Source organism: Ahaetulla prasina, chromosome 1 (genome assembly GCF_028640845.1).
Source record: "Ahaetulla prasina isolate Xishuangbanna chromosome 1, ASM2864084v1, whole genome shotgun sequence".
Taxonomy (NCBI): domain Eukaryota; kingdom Metazoa; phylum Chordata; class Lepidosauria; order Squamata; family Colubridae; genus Ahaetulla; species Ahaetulla prasina.
Genome location: NC_080539.1, coordinates 210,427,964 through 210,451,504, shown reverse-complemented (window position 1 = coordinate 210,451,504; position 23,541 = coordinate 210,427,964). Strand labels below are relative to the sequence as shown.

Sequence of the window (23,541 nt, the reverse complement as noted above, 5' to 3'; positions counted from 1 at the left end):
CTGAAACAGTTCTGCTAGGAGTCATATCAAAAATTATTCTGCCACTTTGACAGTCTGTGAGAGCATGCAGCGATGTCGAACAAGAATAAGGAATGTGCTTGGTAGTGGGGGGTGTGTGTGTGTGTGTGTGATGATATTATTCAGTTAACCTAAGAAGAAAAAGTGGGTTTTTGTAAACCATACTAGCAAAGCTATATTTGAGTTACAATTAAGGGAACAGATATTGAAATCATATCATTTTTAAGCATTTCCTAATGGGATAAAAGGCTGAAAAATAATCTCTTTTTTTTTTCTCCTCATTTGAAGTGGAGAGAATTTGCTAAAGAAATGGATGGATTAATACGCATTGGCGCCGTCAACTGTGGTGATAACAGAATGCTTTGCCGGAATAAGGGAATCAATAGCTACCCCAGCCTCTACGTCTTCAAAAGTGGAATGGTAAGTAGGCACAGAACCTAGCATCCCATTCCATTCCATAGAGGAGCGTTTGAAGCAACTCCACTACACTCCGGGATCTCTGGCAGGAAAAAAAGGCTTAGAGACTTGGGGCCAAAGCTTATCTTAGTTGCATGGTGATGTGTAGCCTCAAGGCCAAACATTGCGAGAGGGTATCTCAACATTGAAAGGAAGATTGTTTTCCCCCAGTAATTTATTTCTTAACTGAGAAGGATGTCTTAGATTTTCTCAGAATACGCAGATATATTTTTTTTCTGTCCAGTCTTCAGTTGTCAGTCTTCAGTTGAATTTAGAATTGCTTTCTTTTGAAAGAAGCCTAATAGAAGGCATTTGATGATGGGAGGAAACTCGAAACAGTAGGCCTGTTTATACTTTGATTCTCAAAAGTCTTAAGGCAGTGCACGAAAGAGGTACAAGGTATCCTGCTGCCCAAATTTTTTTACAGTGTTTGTCCTCAACCTTTCTATTGAGCAGAGATAAGAGTATTTTCCTTGCTTCCAGAAAATGGGAAGAAAAGGCCCTACATAATCCAAAAGCCTAAGCAATTTAAACCCCGGATTTTTCCAGTTGTAAAGAAAGCATCAAATCTATCCTAAATCTATCCTAAATGGACAGGATATAGCACAGGTTGTTGCTCTGTTCTGCTTAGGCGTAGCTGTTCATATTTTGTAGATCCTTATAGTATTTCAACTAGGAGAAGAAATATAGTATCAATGAGGTAATAATGTTATGTATTCAGTTTCTATTCCAGATTCCACTTCTAAAGTCAAAAAAGAAACTTTCTGTAGCAAAGATCGAGGATATAAATAAGTTCCCAAGAATAATAATGATTAATATGTGTGACCACAAAATACTGTTTTAAAATTGGATGCTTTTCCAAATCTTTTTTAGAATCCAGTAAAATTTTATGGTGACAGATCAAAGGAGAGTTTAACAAATTTTGCCATGCAATATGTCACAAGCACGGTGACAGAATTATGGGCAGGTAAACATTTATTTATTTTCAAATTGCATATGTGTTTCTTTTAGCATTTATTATGTTAGATCACCCAAAGCAGAGTCTTGGACAGTGAGTAGATGTTAAACAAATAAATAGTTCACTATTGGATCAAATATAGGTGATTATATTTTAAACAAATATGTTTCTTTCATAAATTATAAAATATGTTTACAAAAAATATATTTTAAAGTTCTGTTACAACTGAATCATACTATGTAAGCCTTATGAATAAGTAAAACAATAGATGCAAATTCCTAAATCCAGTTTCCTCTTTTTTTCCCTAGGAAATTTTGTTAACACTGTTGAAACTGCATTTGCTTCTGGTATTGGCTGGTTAATTACATTTTGTACTGAACAAGGAGGTAAATATATGTTTACTTATCAAAGAATGGATGAGAAATTTTAATTCTTCTAACAGCCAAAAAAAACCTTAAAATTGAAACTAAGCAGGAAAATATTTAGAATTGCATCTAGGACAGGAATTAATTTCGTTTTCATTCATATATTTTGAACTTCAAGAGGCAGCATTCTGTAATTAGATAATATAATCCTGCAGGAGTAGGCTTTTGCTTTTTTAACAAGTCTTTTGAAAAGCTATTTTTAAAATCTCATCTGCATTACTATTTTCTTTGCCCTTTCTTGTTAATTTTAGACCTCCTCTTTGATTGTAAATTATCTTTTCAGAGGGATGGAGGTTATCCATCCTCCTTCCCTGGTTGGGCAAGAAGCAACCCTGGTGTCAAACCAAGCAGGGAACCAAACATGGAATTCCAGGCCCTCGTGCTTCCCTGCAAAGCTTTGGGTGGGGTGTGTGTGTATAATGTTAAATAAGGAAAAATAGGACTACAATAGATAGTCAGAAAATGATTTAGATGCTTTGCAGCCTTGATTTAGTATGTTCTGTAGTTCAGTTGAGACACATGAAGAAATCTTTCCTATTTTTTATAGGATTCAATGCCATGTATTGTATAATCTCTTTGTGCTGAAAATGTACCTTAACAATTTTCCCCGAAGAATATTTAGCTGTGCAATGGTATTTGAATAGACATACAAATATGTAAATCAAATGTATGAACTTCAACTCCCAGAATTTCCCAGCCAGCACTAACTGGGAAATCTGGGAGTTGAAGTCCACACATTTTAAAATGGCCAAGGTTGAGAAATGCTAGTGTAGATTAATATAATATTTTTTAAAAATATGTTTACTCATTTTAATGTAATTTATCTAGATTGTTTGACTTCTCGAACACGCCTTAAACTGGCTGGCATGTTGGTAAGCATTGGTGTTTTATTTTTATTTTTTTTAAAAAAAATATTAAATACACCAGTGAAATTTGGCCCAAAGGAAAGCACTTCATCTCACTGACTTCAGTGGGAAAGAGCAAAATACATACTGGAGTCCTTTATCTCACGTTAACTTTGTTTTGGCCATTATTTCTAACCCCTCCCTGGGATGGAATTATTTTGTAAACGAAGCATAAACTGAATGGCAAAATATGCCTGTCATTCAAATAGATGTGTGATGTATCTCTGTTAGATTCCAGTTTTTCATTTTTCTTTTGTTTTTTGATACAGGAAGGCCTGGTTAAAGTAGGCTGGATGGACTGTGCCACCCAGGGTGAGCTTTGTGATAGTTTGGATATCTCATCTAGCACAACAGCGTATTTTCCACCTGGAGCCACCTTAACTAATAAAGAGAAAGGAGGTGTTTTGGTATGAGTTTTACCATTGGTTTGCCTTTGTGTACGCTGAATAGTTGGTGGTGGTGGAGGTGATGAAGGATTGGGGAGGCTGCACGCCACCACATGTTTACTGGACCCGTGCCCTTCCTGGTTGGTGCTGGCCACACAGGAGGTGACACGAGGCTGGCTCCGGGGGATTATTAATGCTTCCTTGTTGGAAGGGGTTTTCCCTGCCGCCTTGAAAGAGGCGGTAGTGAGACCCCTCCTCAAGAAGCCTTCCCTGGACCCAGCTATTTTGGGTAATTATCGTCCGGTCTCCAACCTTCGCTTCGTTGTGAAGGTTGTAGAGAGTGTGGTGGCATGGCAGCTACCCCGATACCTGGATGAAGTTGTCTATCTAGACCCGTTCCAGTCCAGCTTCCGACTCGGATATAGTACGGAGACAGCTTTGGTCACATTGGTGGATGATCTCTGGAGGGCCAGAGACAGGGAGTGTTCCTCTGCCCTGGTCCTATTAGATCTCTCAGCGGCTTTTGATACCATCGACCATGGTATCTTGCTGCACTGGTTGGAGGGTCTGGGAGTGGGAAGCACCGTTTACCGGTGGTTCTCCTATCTCTCTGACCGGTCGCAGACGGTGTTGACAGGGGGGCAGAGGTCGACCGCGAGGCGCCTTACTTGTGGGGTGCCACGGGTCGATTCTCTCGCCTCTCCTGTTCAACATCTATATGAAGCCGCTGGGTGAGATCATCAGTGGCTTTGGGGTGAGATACCAACTGTACGCTGATGACACGCAGCTGTACTTCTCCACCCCGGGCCACCCCAACGAAGCTGTTGAAGTGCTATCCCGGTGTTTGGAAGCTGTACGGGTCTGGATGGGGAGAAACAGGCTCAAGCTCAATCCCTCCAAGACGGAGTGGCTGTGGATGCCGGCACCCCGATACAGTCAGCTGCAGCCGCAGCTGATTGTTGGGGGCGAGTCATTGGCCCCAATGGAAAGGGTGCGCAACTTGGGTGTTCTCCTGGATGGACGGCTGTCGTTTGAAGATCATTTGACGGCCGTCTCCAGGAGAGCTTTTCACCAGGTTCGCCTGGTTCGCCAGTTGCACCCCTTTCTTGATCGGGATGCCTTATGCACGGTCACTCATGCTCTTGTCACCTCTTGCTTAGATTATTGCAATGCTCTCTACATGGGGCTCCCCTTAAAGTGCACTCGGAGGCTCCAGTTAGTTCAGAATGCAGCTGCGCGGGTAATACTGCGCAGGCTGCACTGGCTGCCTATGGTCTTTCGGGTACACTTTAAGGTTTTGGTTACTACCTTTAAAGCGCTCCATGGCTTAGGGCCTGGGTACTTACGGGACCGCCTACTGTTACCTCACGCCTCCCACCAACCCGTACGCTCACACAGAGAGGGACTTCTCAGGGTGCTGTCCGCCAAGCAATGTCGGCTTGCGGTCCCCAGGGTAAGATCCTTCTCTGTGGGGGCTCCTACCCTCTGGAACGAACTTCCCCCTGGCTTGCGTCAATTGCCTGACCTTCGGACCTTTCGCCGCGAGCTGAAAACGTATTTATTTACTCGCGCGGGGCTGGCTTAAATTTTAAATTTTTAAATTTTAAATTTTTAGATAAATTTTAAGGGTTTTTAGATTTTCAATGTTTTTAAATTTTCGGCCAATTATATAATAAGTTTTTTAATTTTGTTTTAATTGTACATTGTTATTGTTTTTATTTTGGCTGTAAACCGCCCTGAATCCTTCGGGAGAAGGGCGGTATAAAAATCTAATAAATAAAAAAATAAAATAAAATAAAATAAATACCTTAGTATTTTTTTTTCCTGGATTTTGCTTATGCTCAGGTGGTACTTGTTAAATTTTAAGTGTTTGGCTATTGTTGGCATTCTAGGGAATGAGTAAAGTTTTGTGTATTGAAGAACACTCATTCAATCTGGCACCCTTGAAATATGTTGTTCTAAACCAGGGATGTCCAAACTTGGCCTCTTGAAGAGTGGTGGACTTCAACTCACAGAATTCCCCAGCCAGCAACTTGCTCATATTTATAGCTCATGCTGGCTGGTGAATTCTGGGAGTTGAAGTCCACCACTCTTCAAGGGGCCAAGTTTGGACACCCCTGTTCTACCATAATCCCTAGGCAACATTGTCCATGATACTGCTAGCTGCACTGCTCAGATTTCTTATTGATCATACTTGGAAGGTATCAATTGGAGCCCTGGTGGAGCAGTGGTTAGAATGCAGTATTGTAGGATGACTGCCCACTGCCAGGAGTTCGATCCTGGCCAACTCAAGGTTGACTCAGCCTTCCATGTTTCTGAGGTCGATAAAATGAGGACCCAGATTGTTGGAGTCAATATGCTGGCATTGTAAACCAGCCACAGAGTGCTGCAAAACACAATGGGACAGCATATAAGATTAAGTGCTATTCTGTTACATCTTTAGAGAGCATATAACTGCATTCTGGCAGTTAATTGTCCTGAAGATACTAAAGTGTCCAGTGCTTAACTATACCACTTTATTCTATTTATTGTATTCTTTTTCTAATGTTGGACAAAGTATAAATATTTAGGATAATTAATATTCGTAGATACTGAGTAACTGATGTAGCGTTTAAACCATCAGGCTAGAAAGCAGGAGACCTTGAGTTTTAGTCTTAGGCACAAAACCAATTGGATGATCTTGGACCGGTCAGTTTCTCTCAGCCCTAGGAAAGAGACAGTGGCAAACCACTTCTGAAAAATAATCGGGTTCTTTTCCTCTCTAGAATTCCTTTGTGTATTCTTAAATCTAAGTAAGGGTAAGAAGGAATACATAGTGAAAAAAGTTATCTCATTTCTAAGTTCTCTCTAACTTGGGATCATTTCAAGAAGACTGAAATGTTTTAAGGAATGAGAAGGTATCGGAAGTGGCAGTAAATATAAGCTATGCAACGAAATAAAACTTTTTTTATTCTTAGTGTTACATTTTTTTTCTTCATCTCGTCTATTCAAGAGAGGGCAGAAATGGCTCCTGAAATGCATTAAAAATTACTGAAACATTACTGCAAACAATTAAATTATGGTAAATAAAATACCTACTGTACAGTTGAATAACATTTATATGATGATTTTCCACCCTTTTCAGCACCTGAACTCCTTAGATGCAAGAGAAATATATTTGGAAGTCATGAAGCACCTTCCAGACTTCGATACAATCCTGGCATCTACTTTAGAGGTAACGATTTCAACTTTCAATCTCTCTCTTCATTGCAACACATTTATTTTATTTTATTTTTGTTCCCTAAATCCGCTCATTTTTTCCCTAAGAGGTCATACCAATTCTCTTTTCTTAAATCTGGGCCGTGTTTTCTTTTAAACCGCAGAGTAGGCCTGTACAACACAAGGCCTTGTGTGGCCCACTAGCATTTTTAAACATATCAGTAAATTCCTTGCTGCCATAGGTTACCAGGAAGTTTCTGCCTCTGCCCTCCTGAAACAGACTGCTTAGGCTCTCACATGTCTCGAGGCTTCACCAGAGTTTCCAACTCTGTTGCTGCCATCAGTATGGCCCATTCCATCTACAAAATGTGCAGACCTTCTCCTGAGGTTTAGTGATACACCTGGCTTAAACCAGAACGTAAAAAAGCAGGGAAGAAAATAAAATCTGTTTTGGTTGGGAAGCTCAAACTGCCCTTTTGAATGAAAAGTCAAATAATATGAACATATTATTGGTAAATTTATTTAATTTGGTATGCCATATGTTTGATACAACATACTGCGTAAGTAAAGCACATTTACCCGTGTATACGTTTGGCGCCACAGAAATATACATTTCAAAAAACTTCCATAGAATTGCATTGTGCGTTAAGAAGAAATACATATTTATGATTATTCAATGGGAGAAAACATGCATACAATAAATAATATGGGGAGCTACAGATAACTTGACATGTTATATACACCTGGGAAAAATCAGCTAATCTATTTGATCGCTTTCTCTATTCTCTGTTTAATATGTTTTTCCTTCAAAAAGCCTGAGTTGTTTTTCCTTGCCTTTTCCCTTTTCCAAGGACCACGTGGCCCACCATCGATGGTTAATATTCTTTCAGTTTGGCAAAAACAGCAAGTCAGATTCCCATGACCTTAAGAAGCTAAGTGTTCTCCTTAAAGCTGAAAATATTCAAGTAAGTGTGTGAAGCTCAATAATCTTTGATTTAAAGAGAAAATACTGTTTTATGTAGTACCTTTTTCTTCAAATCCTAATCATTTTGAAGCTTTCTGCTGTTTTCTTTTAGTCCCTTGCTTCCCACCTCTATCTGGTCACCCATGCCCTTTTCTTAAAGATATATCCTTGAGTTGGGAAGACTTGAATTAAACTTTTTTCCCCATACTGAAAATCAGCAGCTACTTGTGCCTTCATTGAGGATTTAGAGCATGTGCTGAGTCAGCATCTAAAATAATAGTCTTTCCCCTTTCAAGTTGGGATAGATTTGGAAGCACACAGAAATAATATTAGAAAGCTCTGGATGTTTCTTCTATAATGAAAAATATAATGAAGTTGCAAGATAGTCTCAAGATTTGAGATTCTACCATAACTTGCACACTAGAACAGTGTGAGCATGCTTGGTATAAAACTAGGCTTTGATTGCATTTAAGGCCCATTGGCTAAAATATGTCAGAACTGACCAATGCTCTCATTTGCAAAAAATGAAAGAAAAGAAAAAGAAGGAAGGGAAGGAAGGAAGGAAGGAAGGAAGAAAAATTTATTACTCAACAAAGCTCTTGAGGAAAAAATGGACAAACAAGAAAAGGAAACTAGTTTTAAAAATGAGAGTGAAAGTAGAATGTTTATTTTGTGGAAAATTTGCCTTAAACTTATCTGTTTCTTTCACAGGTTGGGAAGTTTGACTGTCTTACTGCTGCTAATATTTGTAACAGTCTGTATGTTTATGAACCATGTGTAGTGGTCTTTAAAGGACGGGGAATGGATAACTATGAAATCCACCATGGTAAACAATTTTTATATAGAAATTTTACACTTATAACTGCAATAGACAATTTCGTTTTTACAGATATATTTAACTGTAGCTTCAGGGTTCCTTGCCATTGACATTCTAATCAATTGGAATCAAAATACAAAACGAGTAGATCGCTTATTTCTGATTTATTATGTTGTGGTATTTGATAACCTTTCTTTAGGGAAGGGTTGAATTGTCTGCTGCTCCCCCCGCCCCCTTTTACAACACCCATTGAAATCCTCCGTGAAGGTTTTTTTTTTTTAATAGTTAGGATTCTGGAGTCACAAAGGTTGTGTGATAACAACTTGTGCAGATTAAGGCATACCCTGCTACCCTTAGCCCCACCTCCAAACCTCAGGTTTATTCTTTACTAACTAATGACACAGCTCCACACATACGCATAAATATTTGGAAAAGGGCCAACAAGCTTGGTCTATCCATTCTGATATTAAAAATAATGTGATATATAGAAACGGGAAATGGCTTCCAAAACAAAAGGTTTGACCACTCTAACCACAGTGGGAAAATAAAAATCTGCATGTACCAAATGTCATATTTAAGATATACATCAAAAGCAATCTTGGACACTGCTATTGTTAAGCAAAAATATGACTAGGAGAGTTTTCAGCTGTTTCTATATTGGTCATTTTTTCCATTCTTAATCACCTCTTCCCTCCTTTGCTGTCATTCTCTAAACCGCTTGCTTTTAACACAGCTTGGAAAATAATTTGAGGTATGTGTGGCCCTTTGAATGTGAAAATGGCCAATTTTCTCATTTTTTTTCTATGAATATAAGCAATCTTTTCCTTTTGCTTGTTTTGCTCCCCTAAGACTGTTTTTCATTTGGTGGAAGATGGGATACCATTTAATAGGTATTCCTTAGATTCATCATAAATTGATTTGGTTCTGATTGATTTAACACAGTGCCTAGTTTGTTGTCCCATTTGTGGAGTTTTCTGGAGCCCAAATTTTGCTCTCAGTTCACCAGAAAGAGAATTGATTTTATTTTTGCTACTTTAAGTAAAAAATTAGGATGCTGTAGAATTCAGGGATGATTATTCCATAAGGTTTTTGGAATTAAGCTCAGGGTGATTGAAAGAGGCTTTCTCGCAATACTGGATCATTCATCTATTGTAGCTTTCCTTAAGTAGCTGTCTGCAGTGGTGGGATTCAGCCAGTTCGCACCACTTCGGGAGAACTGGTTGTTAACCTTCTGAGTAGTTTGGCAAACTGGTTGTTGGAAGAAATTATTAGGGCAGAGAACCAGTTGTTAAATTACTTGAATCCCACCACTGGCTGTCTGTTATAGATACTGGTTTATATTGATGATGAAAATTGCATTCTAAAACATACTTCCGTTAGACAAATTGACTTGTGGCATTGACTTGCTTTCTTTCATTAGGAGTGCTATATTTATTATGACTTCTTTAAAAAGAAACATTAAATTCCCTTTCGGGAAGTAATGATTTTGCAAACTTGATTAATCTTCCTCAGAACGCATGTTCTTTTACTTGAAGCTCTCTTTCTCATCTTCATCTGACTTTTGCCTGTCTTTTGTTGAACGAACAGTAGGTGGCTGTCTACACCACATCTCTTATTTTTGTTTCCTTTTAAAGGGAAAAATATTCTATATGATTTAGTGGCCTTTGCCAAGGAGAGCGTGAATTCCCACGTCATTACACTTGGACCTCAAAATTTTCCTGGCAAGGAGAAAGAACCATGGCTTGTTGATTTTTTTGCACCTGTAAGTATTTCATCAAGAGCCAGTTTTGTGTGGTAGTTAAGTAATGAAGGTAGAATCGAGGACACTGTGAGTTCTAGTTCCACTTTTAATATAAAGCCAGCTGGGTGATCTTGGACAAGGTATTCTCTCTCAGCCCTAGGGAAAAGGCAAATGGCAGGGCCCTTCTGAAAATCTTCTCATAAAAACTGCAAGGACATATCCAGGGAGTCACAAGGAGTCACAACTGACTTGAAGGCAGACACACAAAAAAGTACATCACCATACCCTGTTTCCCCAAAAATAAGACCCAATTGGAAAATAAGCCCTTGCATGATTTTTCAGGATGCTCCTAATAAAAGGCCTACCCCAAAAATAAGCCCCAGTTAAGATTGCCAACCAGACGGAGGCGTTTAGTACTGTACTTCCCCCAAAATAAGACCTAACTGGAAAATAAGCCATGATGCGTCTTTTGTAGCAAAAATTAATAAGACCCGGTCTTATTTTGGGCGAATTACAGTACTTCCATGTAGCTAGTGGAGGAGTATATGTTGAAGCATAGAAGTAAATTCATCCTTAAAGAACTAAGCCCAGAGAGATTTGTGCATTCCTCCCAGTTAAACTCTAGGGAATGATTATGTACGAATAGGTAATTACCAACAACAATAGGTCAAAAAAGAACCAAAAATTGTGGTGCTCTATGACTGGGGAGATTTTTTTCCCCTTCATTCTCTCTTTGATATTAGTGGTGTCCTCCTTGCCGGGCTTTATTGCCAGAACTGAGGAAAGCATCAAAGCATCTGTATGGCCAACTCAAGTTTGGGACATTGGATTGTACAGTTCATGAAGGGATTTGTAATTTGGTAAGTTCCAAGTAACATTACTTGCATACACTTACGCTGGCATACGCTTACACATACCGTGTTTCCCCGAAAATAAGACACTGTCTTATATGTTTTTTGAACCCTGAAATAAGCGCTTGGCCTTATTTTCGGGGAGGTCTTATTATTTTGGGGCCCGTGGAGCAAGACGGGGCTCCTTTTGCCGTCTTACCTGATTTCCAGCTCTGTCTCCCTAACCCTAACCAGAGAAAATGGCGGGGACTGGCTGCCTATGCATTTGGGGGGGAGGCTTATTCTTGGGTAAGGGCTTATTTTCAGGGGAGGTCTTATTTTCGGAGAAACATGGTATTAACACATGATGGGAGAATTGGGAAATTACAGCTTTTTTAAAGTATCTATTTATATGAAAGACTGTCTTCTACACATACACGTGCACATGCGCAGACACACTAATTCTTTGAGGATCTTACAACTTTTAAACTTTAAGGTTTACTAAAACCTTAAACCTTGAAAGTAAAGAATAAAGTGCATAGAACGTAGGCAGAATAGTTTACCTGATTTTAAAGAATTATAACTTTATAATAGAGATGACTATCCAGATAACAGATATCTCTGGACAAATCTATTGCTTATTTACTGTTAAAAGCTCAAGAGTTTGGTTCTTAATAATCAGAAAATAAGTTTATTTCCTTAAGTTAAACTCTACTTCTTAAAAAAAGGTTCAAAGCACTTCTCAGAAGTTAAAATCATGTTCTGTGAATTACAATGTGTAACTTTGAACCTGTAGTCTTATCCATGTTTGTTGGGACTTAAATATATTCAATTGCAAAATAAAACTTTTTTTTAACCTGATTAATATTTATCGGATCTGACACCTGTGTTTTGTTCACTTCTGGTTTTTTTTAAAAAAATAAATAAGTGCAGTGATATAGGATATGGGTGCTTTGGTTTAGTTTTCAGAAGAAAGTACTGAATGAAAGGAGGCCTAGCTCCTGCCATTTCTCAAGACCTTTTACTTCATGATCTTTTATAGCACAACATTAGAGCTTATCCAACCACTGTGGTATTCAATCAGTCTCACACGCATGAATATGGAGGACATCACTCAGCTGAACAGATCTTAGAGTTTATTGAGGTATTTATTTATTTATTAACATTTTCTACCACATTGCGATCCAACAGGAGTCTCAACAGCTTTACAGGAAAACAAATAGAACATCTATGGTCCAGTTAGCATTGTACAAAACCTGAAGTATACAAGCCAGAAATAATTCAAGGATATGTTAGACTCTTTGGCCTGTAAGATATGTATGGAAAAAAATGGCAATTTATTTTGATCATAAATTCATTTAATGAAACTTTTATATTTAAAAAAACGTTGCAAATGTTGCTGTGGTACATTAAAAGCATTATATATTATTATATTTAGTAAATAATTTAAAATAATCAAAAGTAAAATATAAACAATCATAAGGTAATAAGCAATTACAAGGAAGGAAATGTAAACTGTGTGACACCCATTTTTCCAATTTTAAACCTTGATATGAGAAGTGCTACCTATCCCCTCAGAGGAAATGTTGCCTAGCCCCATTTGGTGTGGTTGGTGAGGGTTGATACATTTGAAAGGGAATCTCATTAAACCTTTTCCATTCTGTGTTTCAGGATCTTATGAACCCTTCAGTGATATCCCTAACACCAGATACCTTCGCTGAGCTAGTGAAGAAAAGGAAGAATAACGAAATCTGGGTGGTTGATTTTTATGCCCCGTGGTGTGGTCCATGCCAAGCTTTAATGCCAGAATGGAAGAAGATGGCAAGGGTAAAAGCAAATATTGCTTATTTTAAGTTGTCTTAGAGTGTATACAGCATTTCCCCCCCCCCCAAAAAAAATACCATCCATAGAAACTCCCTCAGTGTTCCATAACATTTAATTTTAATATACTTTGTCTATCATAATTTTTTACATAACTTTTTGTCTGTGATAAACGAACTCCTGTCCTGTTCCAGGGGAAGCTTACACAAACCCCTAGAGAGATGGTTGCAAACTTTACTGATAACATCTGTCAAATATATAAACAAGAGGAAAAGGAAATGCAAGTGCAGCTGCACACATGTCCAGAACAGAGGAAAGAAGTTCCCCAAAAGCTTGCCTTAAGGTTCCAGTCCAAAAGAGCAGGTGCAAGAGTGGTCAAATGAAGTCGAAGGGTTGTAGAAGCTTCATCATCCGGTTCCGGGTCCAAGCTCAAAGACAGAATAACAGAGATGGAAGCCTTGGAGGCAGTGGTGGGATTCAAGTCATTTAACAACCGGTTCTCTGCCCTAATGATTTCTTCCAACAACCAGTTTGCCAAACTGCTCAGAAAGTTAACAAGCGGTTCTCCTGAAGTGGTGCGAACTGGCTGAATCCCACCACTGCTTGGAGGCCTTCTAGCCCAACCCTCTACTGAAGCAGAAAACCCTATAGCATTTCAGACAAGTGGCACTGTCCTGTCTCTTCTTAAAAGCCTCCAGTGATGGAGCACCCACTACTTCTGAAGGCAAGCCATTCTATTCAAATTGGGAGTCAAAGCTCACACAGTCAGAGTAAATAAAAAGTTGTTGCCAACAGAGAGGCCTGAGCATGCCGCTCTTAAATAAAACAACCCCAGTGTCGCACATTTAGAAGGGTAATGTTCCTTTCTTTACTCTGCTCTCCACATGGCAAGCCCTTCTACTGGAGGGGCGAATGATGGTAACTTCGGGTCCTGATCTTCAGAGATCAGCAGCAGCTGTACCTGCTGGTTTGCCTATACAGCTCTACTTCCTCTGAAACTCCTCAGGCAGTAGTTAGTCCAGTAGTTCTGGAACTGGCCGTTCAATGTTGGTTTCCTTCATCTGAGTTTAAGCTTGCCATGACAGCTATTGATTTAGTCCATTCAATATTTTCTTCCCTTTCTGTCATAAGAAGAAAAGGGTATGTAATAATAGATAATAGACTTGAACATAAGCAGGGTCCAGGTTACCTGCTTGCCCTTATGAATTACATTTTTGTAGCGGATACCGATATTCCAAAGCAACTAATTCCCTAGTTCGAATTCATTGGAATAGTGCCACAGATTTTTAAATGCAGTGAAAACAGACATTAAATAGGGTTATGCTTTTCTTTTGAAATTATTGAAATTCCATATCTGATTTATGGCTCTGGTCTGTTTAAGTTCCTCAGTTATTTTGAATAATGCATTGCTATTCATGGCGCAGAATGTCAGAGAAAAGAAACCCAGAAAAAGAGCATTAACTTATGCAAACACAGGGGAAATGATAACTTCTTGGCTGGCTGACTACAATTGCAAAATATTGTCTTTAGGAACAGGAAGGTGCTAAAAAGAAACATCTCCAAATTGCTTTTTCCCTTAACTTTTGTACAAGCAAATTTGGGACCGGAACTCACTGGAAAAACTTAGCTAGGTGAACATCAGCTACAGTTCATCCGATTACTACCATTTTATCCTTTAGTTCGTTTTCATAATGAGATCTTAAAGGTTTGGTTTACTATCATCCCCATAACCATTATACACATATAAAAACTCAAATTCACCACCTAGGACCATGATGGCGAATATGGTGGCACGCGTAGCCATATTGGAGCTCAGGTGGGACTGGAAGTTGGCAAATGGGCCGTTTCTGGCCTCCGGAGGGCCGTTTTCTCCCTCCCCAGACTCCTAGAAAGGCTCTGGAGCCTAGTGAGAGAGAGAAACGGGCCTACCACGCTATCGTGTGCCGGGAGCAGGAGGGGGGATCGCATGCGCGGGGATGGGGCGCATAGAATTATGAGTGTGGGCGTGCACGCAACCCATCCCCCACCCACCCCACTCCTGGCACGTGATGACAAAAAGGTTAGCCATCACTGACCTAGGACATAGGCTTTTCATTTTGGAAAAAGCAGAGGGGTGTATGTTCTTCCTTTTACACCCAGTGTGGCATCTTAACTGAAAAACATGCAAAAATAAAGGTAGTCTGGGGGCCTTTTCTAATATGTATGTAATTGGGGCACTAATATGCATGGCAGCTACTTTTTTTGCTGTGTCCTCAAGAGGTTGCTTTTATTTCTTACCCTGCCTATGAGTGAGGTAGTCTTAAGTTGTTCTTAGTTGTACTGGTGTTAAAGAGGTATCTTTCCACTTATTCTGACACTGCCAAAGAACAGCCTCAAGCTGTATAAAATCTGTCAGGCTTTGTTTCCTGTTACATTGGAGGGAAGTTGAGTGAGTTGAAACAGTCCATCTATAGAGGGACGATAAGGAGACTACCAAATTTCATGCCAGTATACTTGCTTGCTAGTCAAGCCCTGAGTACATGCCTGGGGAGAAACTCTCAGCAAACTCTTCAGATGACAAGCTATTGAATAAGGTAGTTGGGTAGGTTTTCTTTAAAAAAACATATTTAATTTTTTTATTGCAGTTATGTTTGGATGGTTTATTGGAGCAATTTTTACAACTCAACTAGAATAATCCAATCCTTTGTTTTAGTTGCTGAATGGACTGATTGTAGTCGGTAGTGTGGACTGCCAAAAATATTTTTCTCTGTGTCATCAAGAAAATATTCAAGGCTATCCTGAAATCAGGCTGTTCCCACAAAAATCGGCTTCCTCTTATCAGCACTAGTGAGTAATGCAGTTGTTCTTATTCCAGTCTACATTCATGCAAAAAATGCTTTAGTTAAAAATGCTTGTATGTGTGGTGTATTTTGAAGATCCGAACAAGTATTTATTTGTGTAGATTGGAAAAATAATGATGGTCTAATATAAAATTCAGTGATTTGGATTAAACCTTATTCATTACAATTGTGTACTATTTCATAACTGAAAGCGTATTAGTAATTTGGCATGGCTGGAAATGCAAATATAGCTGCTACTTGCAACTCCTTACATCATTGCATCTTTTTCAGGATTGCACAGCAGCTGCAGAATACAACAACACAATCCAGGGGAAGTGTACAACTCCTTTAAAGAATTGAATATAGGTGCTATATTTGCACCTTATGTATTCCAAAACATCTTTTTTTTTTGTTTCTGAGGTCCTGTTGCTCAATATTTGTACAATAGCATCTGTAGTACTTTGATCACTCTCTTTCTAAATATTTATCAAAAAACAGGTGTAGAATATGACTTACATTCAAATGTCACTATTCATATTGTGGATCTCACCATTAACTAAGCTAAATGAGCATAGTGATGTAGGTGTCCTAGCGTAGTGCTTTGTTATTCTTTGGAATAAATCTTTTTCTGCACCATTTTTATTATTTAGTTGTATTTAACTACTCATTTGTGGAATTCATGCCCTTGAGATGTGGTGACAGAATCTAGTGTAGGGACTTTAAAAGATGCTTAGATAAATTGGGGTGAAATAGATCCTAATAGCACCTATTAGGGATGACTGTGTAAGAAACGCCAGATGAGGGCGCACTATTAGTCAGATTCCGGGTAAGGATATTTTTATGCAGCTCTTCTCGAAACTGAATCTTTTAGTAGAAAGGTAACTTTGTTTTTTATATATATATATACCTTTCAACAGTAGCTACAATGGCTGGCATCGAGATGCCTATTCATTGCGAAGATGGACACTTGGGTAAGTTGCTTAGCTCTACCTTTGTTCACAACTTGATTGAACTTCTTTTTTCGGCTTAAAAAAAATCAGTTTGCCTAACGAAGAATTTTTAGAAATATGGAAGCTTACAGCAATGGTTATAGTAATGCTTTTCATATTATATTGTAGGCAAGTGTATAATGCATCTTTTAAAACCAGAAATTCTGGCCTACCCTAGCTCCTTTTGATGAATACATTTTTGGAGTTGATTCAATATTTAAATAGTTGGAGATCTTCAAAATTTTATTAAGATTCTAATTAATCTTAACTGGAATTCTAATTAATCTTAATTAGAATTAAGAATTGAGTGATTATAATCACTCAAAAGTAAAATGTTACTTTTTTCTGAAGCTCAGGCTGATCAATATTTCAGGAGGTGCTCTTCATGATGATGAATGTGCAATCAAATAAACTTTCATGAATCTCTGCTTTTAAGAATATTGAGTTGTTTGTTGCACTCGGAGATTCTCTGAACTCCTTCACATGAAGGTACTAACTTCATTGTTGATTTCACTATGGCTCTTCTGTTTCTTTAGTTATCTGCCTCAAGTGTCTCTGGACCTGACACCTCAGAGCTTCAGTGATAAAGTTCTGAATGGAAAGGAGCATTGGGTCATTGACTTTTATGCGCCTTGGTGTGGCCCTTGCCAAAATTTTGCTCCAGAGTTTGAGATACTTGCAAAGGTAAATTCTTATGGTTTTCCAGCATCAGAAAATATTTGTTCAATTGAATTTACTTGATCTAGACCCCAAATTATATCCCAACCAGGATATCTAGCATTTTAACCTCTAGATTATTTTTCTCATTCAAATATAGTCTCCAGTAGAAGAAAATACATGTAGCTCAGGGTTGAAATGTGGACTCCTTGGTGCTCTCTAAGCTTGCTTATTTGTGTGTGGATGTTTCGTTACTTAAATAGGTGACATTAACAGTGAGCAACATCACTGATGAGCAACATCATGATGCTCCTAACATCAGAGTGTGTGCTCCTGATATCACAATGAACACCTAGGTCAGTGATGGCTAACCTTTTCCGGACCAAATGCCCAAAGTGCATGTGTGTGCAAATGCGCACACATGCGCCTGGACCCCCAAAATGCAATGCGCACACGGTTCCCATGCATGCCCCCATCCCCACATATGAGTGCGTGGCTCCCATACATATGCACACACACCCTGCGCATGCACAGCAGAGACCCAAAGACCAGCTGGCCGGCAGGTGGCGCACACGCATACGCAGCAGAGCTGAACTGGGGCAACGGCTCACATGCCATCAAAGTGGGCGCTGCATGCCACCTCTGGCACACATGCCATAGGTTCGCCATCACAGACCAAGGTAATGTCAATCTAGCTAAGGTCATTAGTGAGCACCAATGACTTCAAATATAGTCTCTCAAAACTCAAAAGTTGGCAATGACAGTTGAAGCAAAAGAGTAAATGGAGTCTATGTCAGAAATAGAAATGTTGACAATATACTTACCTAAGCATGGTTCTTTTCTGGCAACTAAATTTTCCATTAGCATCTAGAAAAAATAATGGGGAACTTCATTGACTTATTTGGTTTGGTGGTTAAGGTGCTGGCCTAGAAACCAGAAGACGGTCACATCTAGGCCTTCCTTGAAAGCTAATTTTGTGGTTTTGGACCAGTTACTCTCTCAACCCCACTAATCTCACAGGATTGTTGGGGGGGAGTATAGGAGGCAGGAGTATGAAATATTTTTGCCACCTTGAATTACTGTATTTTTGTGCAGATAAGCCAAGATCAGCTTATCTGTGAATAGATATAGCCACAAGTCTATATGGTGTATATATATAAAAAGGTGGGATAAAAAAATGACGAGGAGACAATCATGAGCAGGGATGGTTTGTGGGACAGAAAGTGTCTGAACATGAACTTTGAAAATCCGTTTCAATCGCTCAAGCACATGAGTGTGACTTTCTCACAGGAGTTCATTGTATAATAGATAGTTCAAAGGCCGCTTTCCCAGGATCTGCTTGGTTGATTTATGTCCGTATTAGTAATGCTAGAACTGCTTTATCATTCCAAACAAACAAATCCTCTTATGGCAAATCCTCAAACGAGGAATGGGCTACATTTTGGGGTGGGGTGGGAGTTCTCTCCTTTCCTTGAAACAGCCTAAAAAGTTGAGAATGGCTGAACCAAGATCCATTGATTTTGAAGCTCTTGAGAACTGATTAGTTAGAAAATCAGTTATTTGGGATGACAGGAGCATTAACTGCACAGAGTTATGAGACTGGAGTGTTATAAAAGCTTGAATGAATGAATGAATGAATGAATGAATGAATGAATGAGTGAGTGAGTGAGTGAATGAATGAATGAATGAATGAATGAATGAATGAATGAATGAATGAATGAATGGCAAGTTAACTGCTTTCACCTAATTGCTTAGTAGTAAAACTAATTGTTAAGCTAATGGACTTTAACATGCAGCTCCTTTTCTTTTTCCCCCGTTTTAAAGACTGTTAAAGGAAAAGTGAAAGCTGGCAAAGTTGACTGCCAAGCCTATGCACATACGTGTCAATCTGCGGGCATCAGAGCCTATCCCACAGTTAAATTTTATCCTTATCAAGGAACAAAGGTAAGCCATCTATATCAGCAGTTGCAAGGAGTATAATAAACCATGGTTTGCTAAAATAGATATAGGATGGGCATTATTACAACTGTTTTCAGAAAATACATACCGTATTTTTCGGAGTATAAGACACACCTTTTTCCCCCAAAAAAGAGGGTGAAAATCTGGGTGCGTCTTATACTCCGAATGTAGCCCCGGAGGTTTCAGAGGCTGAAAAAAGCATCAGAAGCTAGGCTTCAGAAAAGAAGCTCCCAAACAGCTTCAGAAAAAAAGCCCCAAACAAAACTTCAGAGGCTTTTTTTCTGAAGCTGTTTCAGAGGCTTTCAGAGGCAGAAAAAAAAGCAAGGCACAGAGCTCACAACCAAGGAACCTGTTGCTAAAATTCACCTCTGGGAACAGCTGATTGGGTCTATTCTGGGAGGCCAATCCACCTGCCAATCAGCTTTTTTCTTATTTTCCTCCCCAAAAACTAAGGCGCGTCTTATACTATGGTGCGTCTTATACTCTGAAAAATACGGTATGTATAGATTGATATATGTTCCAAAAGAATCTTCTTGTGTTATCTTAGAAATGCATCCAATAAAATGTACCTGGTCATATGCAGAGCCTCACTCACTGATTATAAACCCACTTTTTAAGTACTGTAAGCCAAAAAGAGGTTGGGGAGGGGGGATTTCTTGCTCCTGATCTCTCAATATTAAACTATGAATATTTGAATATAAGTAGCTCGGGTTGGTAGTTGGGCTGTTGGTCTGAGCTCCGAGCTTGGCAATTTGGTTCCAAACGTTTCATCAGCATTCAAGGAGACATCGTCAGTGTGCTATGAATTGTGCTTGTCTGTCAGAGCATTGGCCTTTAAATACCTTTTTATGTGATGCAAATTAGTGTGGATGTTGTTTGTTCCGCTACTATGACTCAGAAGTAGCCAAACAACATCTACACTAATTTGCATCACATAAAAAGGTATTTAAAGTCCAGTGTGCTGACAGATGACCACAATTCAAAGCTCACTGACGATGTCTCCTCGAATGGCGACAAAGCTTTTGCAACCAAATTGCCAAGCTCGGAGCTCAGAACAAAAGCCCAAATATTAAGCTATTCTTTATTTATATGTATCACTTTGTTCTTCCAAAGACAACAGTATCAAGCCTACATATACATTATAGTGGTGGGTTTCTATCGGTTCACTTTGGTTCAGGCGAACTAGTGGCGGTGGTGGGAGGCTCCAGCCACCCGCCCGGACGTCTCTGCGTATACACAGAAGCGTTACCCGCAAGTGAGCACGCACCCATGAGCAAACCATTAGCGATGGGATTTGAATCCCACTACTGATACATTACCTACATAAGCAACACCAAACATTACTATTAAACCACCCGTAAATCTGTTTGTTCCTGTATGTGCGTGTATCTTGAGCAGAGCTGATCATTCTTTCTTGCTTTGTTTTTAAAGAAAAATATTTTGGGGGAGCAGATTGAAAGTCACGATGCAAAAGTCATAGCCGAACTACTGATGGAGAAAGTGGAAAGCCTTAAAAAAAAGAAAAAACAATCTTCCAGAAAAAAGGTGGGCAATATTTTAAAAGGTTTTTTTCAGAAACGTACCTTAATGTTATTATCTTGTACCATCAGTATCTTTGAAATTGTTAGAGCTGCTACATTTGGCCTGCAAAAAATCAGTGTGATGATTAGATGTTAATGAAGAGATTTTCCTGAATATTTACAGCTCAGATATGGTAGTAGTTGCTCCTGAAAGTAACTTTTCAGAATATTTGATCAGATCACTGAAATTTGGGTGTCCCAACTTATTGGATGATCAACTACTAATATGAACACCTCCTTCATGCCCTCCAGATATGTTGGCCTTGGTGACTGGAATTTGGGTTGCTGTATGCATGCCAGGTTTGAGAAACTGCCAAAAAGCAAAAATACCATATAATTCAAGCCTGGAAAAATGCATCCTGTGAACAAAAAACCACTTTGTTTCCAAAGGATGGCATTCTTACATTTCCTTTCCTTTCCTTTTTCAATTTCAACATTTCACGGTTGAGACTGAATCATTTCAAATATTTGCAGATTGGTGGAGTTAAGAAGGCTGACTTTGAATGGGACTGCAGCCCAAACAGGTGGTAGTAAACAAATATCTGATATGGGAGTCCTTTGCAATCCCTGGGAGATCATTGCAAAATAACACAACAATATGTTCAGGAAAAAGAGTGAGCCATAAGATTTAATCCAAAGAGGAAAGGGACCAATTTTGAACAACTAGGAAATATTTAATACATTTAATATAAAGCTAATGAAAAGAGTTTTCCTCTCTTTAAGATGTAACACAGCTGATATTCCTATAGCAGGTAGAACAGAGGAAGCTGGGTTTCTGAGACTACGAATTAATAATTTCTCAGTATTTTACTCGCTCAGTTGTGTTTTCTGTTCTTTTCCTCCCTTTTCTGAAAACCAGGATGAACTCTAAATTAAGAAGTGGATTCAAATCTGCAGCAGTGGTCTGATCAGATCATGTTCCTCAAGAAGAAAAGGAAATGCACTGAAATTCCTGGGCACGTGAATCTTCTATGACTATTAAGGAACATGCTCTGAATCATCCAAAGTGTACATTTAGTAACAGAGACGTCAACTCCAGCAACCAGTTTGGCACCCTAACTGCATCTCAGGAAGGCTGTTCTTCTTTGATTGTGGACATGGGACTTGATAGGTAGTGGGGGTTTTTTTCTTTTTTCTTTCCACCTTCCGAATCGTACTCTAGAGAATCGTCTTTTCTTATGTTGAAAAAAGAACCTCAATAAGATGGCAGGTGAACAGTCTTTTCTTCAAGATAGAAAGACTAAGCAAATCTCTTCGTCTCTGAGGGAAAAAGACTGAACTCCGGTTTTACTGTTAGTGCGCTTTGTCAAGGATTCACTGAGTAAGCTAAAGATCTAGGAATAATCAATTCCCTTTAACATTCGACCCTCTTTATGTAGAATATGAGTTATCCCAACTTCTAGACTATGTTGAAGAGCACTCAGATCATCACAAACAACTACATGAAGATTTCAGTGCATGGCAGCTAAGAGAAAACCATGCTTGGTGGTTGGTGGAACATTTTCTGGAACATCACTGTAAGTGTTCAAAGAGCAATGACATTGTCTCTAGGATCATACAGTGAGCTCAGTTCAGCAGCTGGCAGTACAAGCACAAGGTTGCAGTGTTGCAAGCTAAAGCAGTTTGGTTTTTCATCCCAGGCTAAAGAGTTTCCTTCTGCAGATGGTAATAATATATCTAAGAACATTAATGGACAGAGGGATTACCCATCGTGGCTTCTGTCATGATCACTTGAAGCGACAGGGAGATAATATTGGCATGGAAATTCATTGGTTTCAGCAAAACATGTTTCCAGGTAAGCAACTATAGAAGACCAGCTTAAAGCTTTTGACATCAAAGCAGATACACATTTTAAAAAGCAAGCCCATAGGAAGATATAGCTGGATGGAATTTTTCCAGTTCAGAGTACACCTTTTTACAGTTTGTGCCACAGCAGAATTATTCTGTTTTTTTAGAACAGGATAGTCAAACCTGCGTCTGAGACGCACAGTGTGCTTTGTTGCCAGCCTACTCCTATGTCTTAAGAAGCAGAATTATAAAACATAAATATATATTTCAAGTGCCTTCCGAACATTTACTGATGGTTATGGTTAACTTTTGTGAAGCTTGTAATATTGGGAACCTACTTGAGATAGTCTTATTAGACTTGTTCAAGGATTGAGAACAGTGTCCTTGATGTATACCCTTACAGTATAATAAATACTCGTCTGATGCCAGATCAAGACCTATAAAATTACGAAACTTATTTCAGGTTCTTAAGTCCGTATTTCACTTCTTTTCTCACATCTTTCCTTGCAATTCTCTTGCTAGCCACTTGAAAAAAAAATCTTTCTTTGCTTAAAAATGAAGTGTGGTGTTTAATATTGACACAAGATTTGACACAAGACAGTGTTGTTTTAAGATAAGGACACCACTTTTCACACTTACAGCTTTTTTGATTATCTGCCATCAAGTTGAGGTCAACTATTGGTGACCACATCCTAATTGTTACTCACTTCTTGTATGTGTAATATTTTTCTGCATATGGAAGGATCAGGAAGGGTATATGTACTTCCATAATCTGAAATATCCATACCCAGATGTAATGATAACTGAGCTAGGAATGCAAATCTTGTTATAAAATTTCCAGATATGCTTCTTCCAAGGCTAAGGTTATAGACATTGCTGATGAATAGAAAGCAAAACAAGAATATGATTTGGTCTGTAATAGAAAATAATAGATAAAATGGCTACATCTATTGATAAAAGTTTTTATTCATCAGTTTCTCATATAGCCTATTTGGGATGCACGATTCAGTAATGTAAAAAAATCTTTTAAAATGCTACCTTGCAGGAAGAGAGAGAAAAAGCTGCCTGCCATTTACTTTTACTCTTAGAAAGTGACTTGCAAATTATTTTCTGTATAGGAGAATGGGTTTTGCTAATAAGGAAACTTGATTTATGACAGGGTTTGGAAGATCTCTTAGGCTTACCTACCTTTGAGCTCCTTGATGATACAATCTAGGCCAAAGATTCTAC

The 23,541-nt window shown here is 38.8% G+C and overlaps 1 protein-coding gene across 2 annotated transcripts in view; it reads left to right on the top strand.

Annotated features, from left to right (window-relative positions):
* DNAJC10 (DnaJ heat shock protein family (Hsp40) member C10) overlaps positions 1–22,741 on the top strand; it is a 34,312-nt gene extending 11,571 nt beyond the window's left edge. For both annotated transcript variants that reach the window (XM_058189302.1, XM_058189293.1), the window contains exons 7-24: positions 307–438; positions 1,348–1,441; positions 1,741–1,818; positions 2,686–2,729; positions 3,032–3,169; positions 6,273–6,362; positions 7,198–7,311; positions 8,022–8,136; positions 9,762–9,889; positions 10,612–10,728; positions 11,741–11,842; positions 12,370–12,525; positions 15,212–15,345; positions 16,256–16,309; positions 16,864–17,011; positions 18,809–18,928; positions 20,375–20,488; positions 21,383–22,741. In XM_058189302.1, the coding sequence (XP_058045285.1) occupies positions 307–438; positions 1,348–1,441; positions 1,741–1,818; positions 2,686–2,729; positions 3,032–3,169; positions 6,273–6,362; positions 7,198–7,311; positions 8,022–8,136; positions 9,762–9,889; positions 10,612–10,728; positions 11,741–11,842; positions 12,370–12,525; positions 15,212–15,345; positions 16,256–16,309; positions 16,864–17,011; positions 18,809–18,928; positions 20,375–20,488; positions 21,383–21,394 (1,890 nt within the window). In that variant the 3' untranslated portion in view covers positions 21,395–22,741. The remainder of the gene's footprint in view (positions 1–306; positions 439–1,347; positions 1,442–1,740; positions 1,819–2,685; positions 2,730–3,031; positions 3,170–6,272; positions 6,363–7,197; positions 7,312–8,021; positions 8,137–9,761; positions 9,890–10,611; positions 10,729–11,740; positions 11,843–12,369; positions 12,526–15,211; positions 15,346–16,255; positions 16,310–16,863; positions 17,012–18,808; positions 18,929–20,374; positions 20,489–21,382) is intronic.
* The last annotated feature ends 800 nt before the right edge of the window (positions 22,742–23,541 follow it).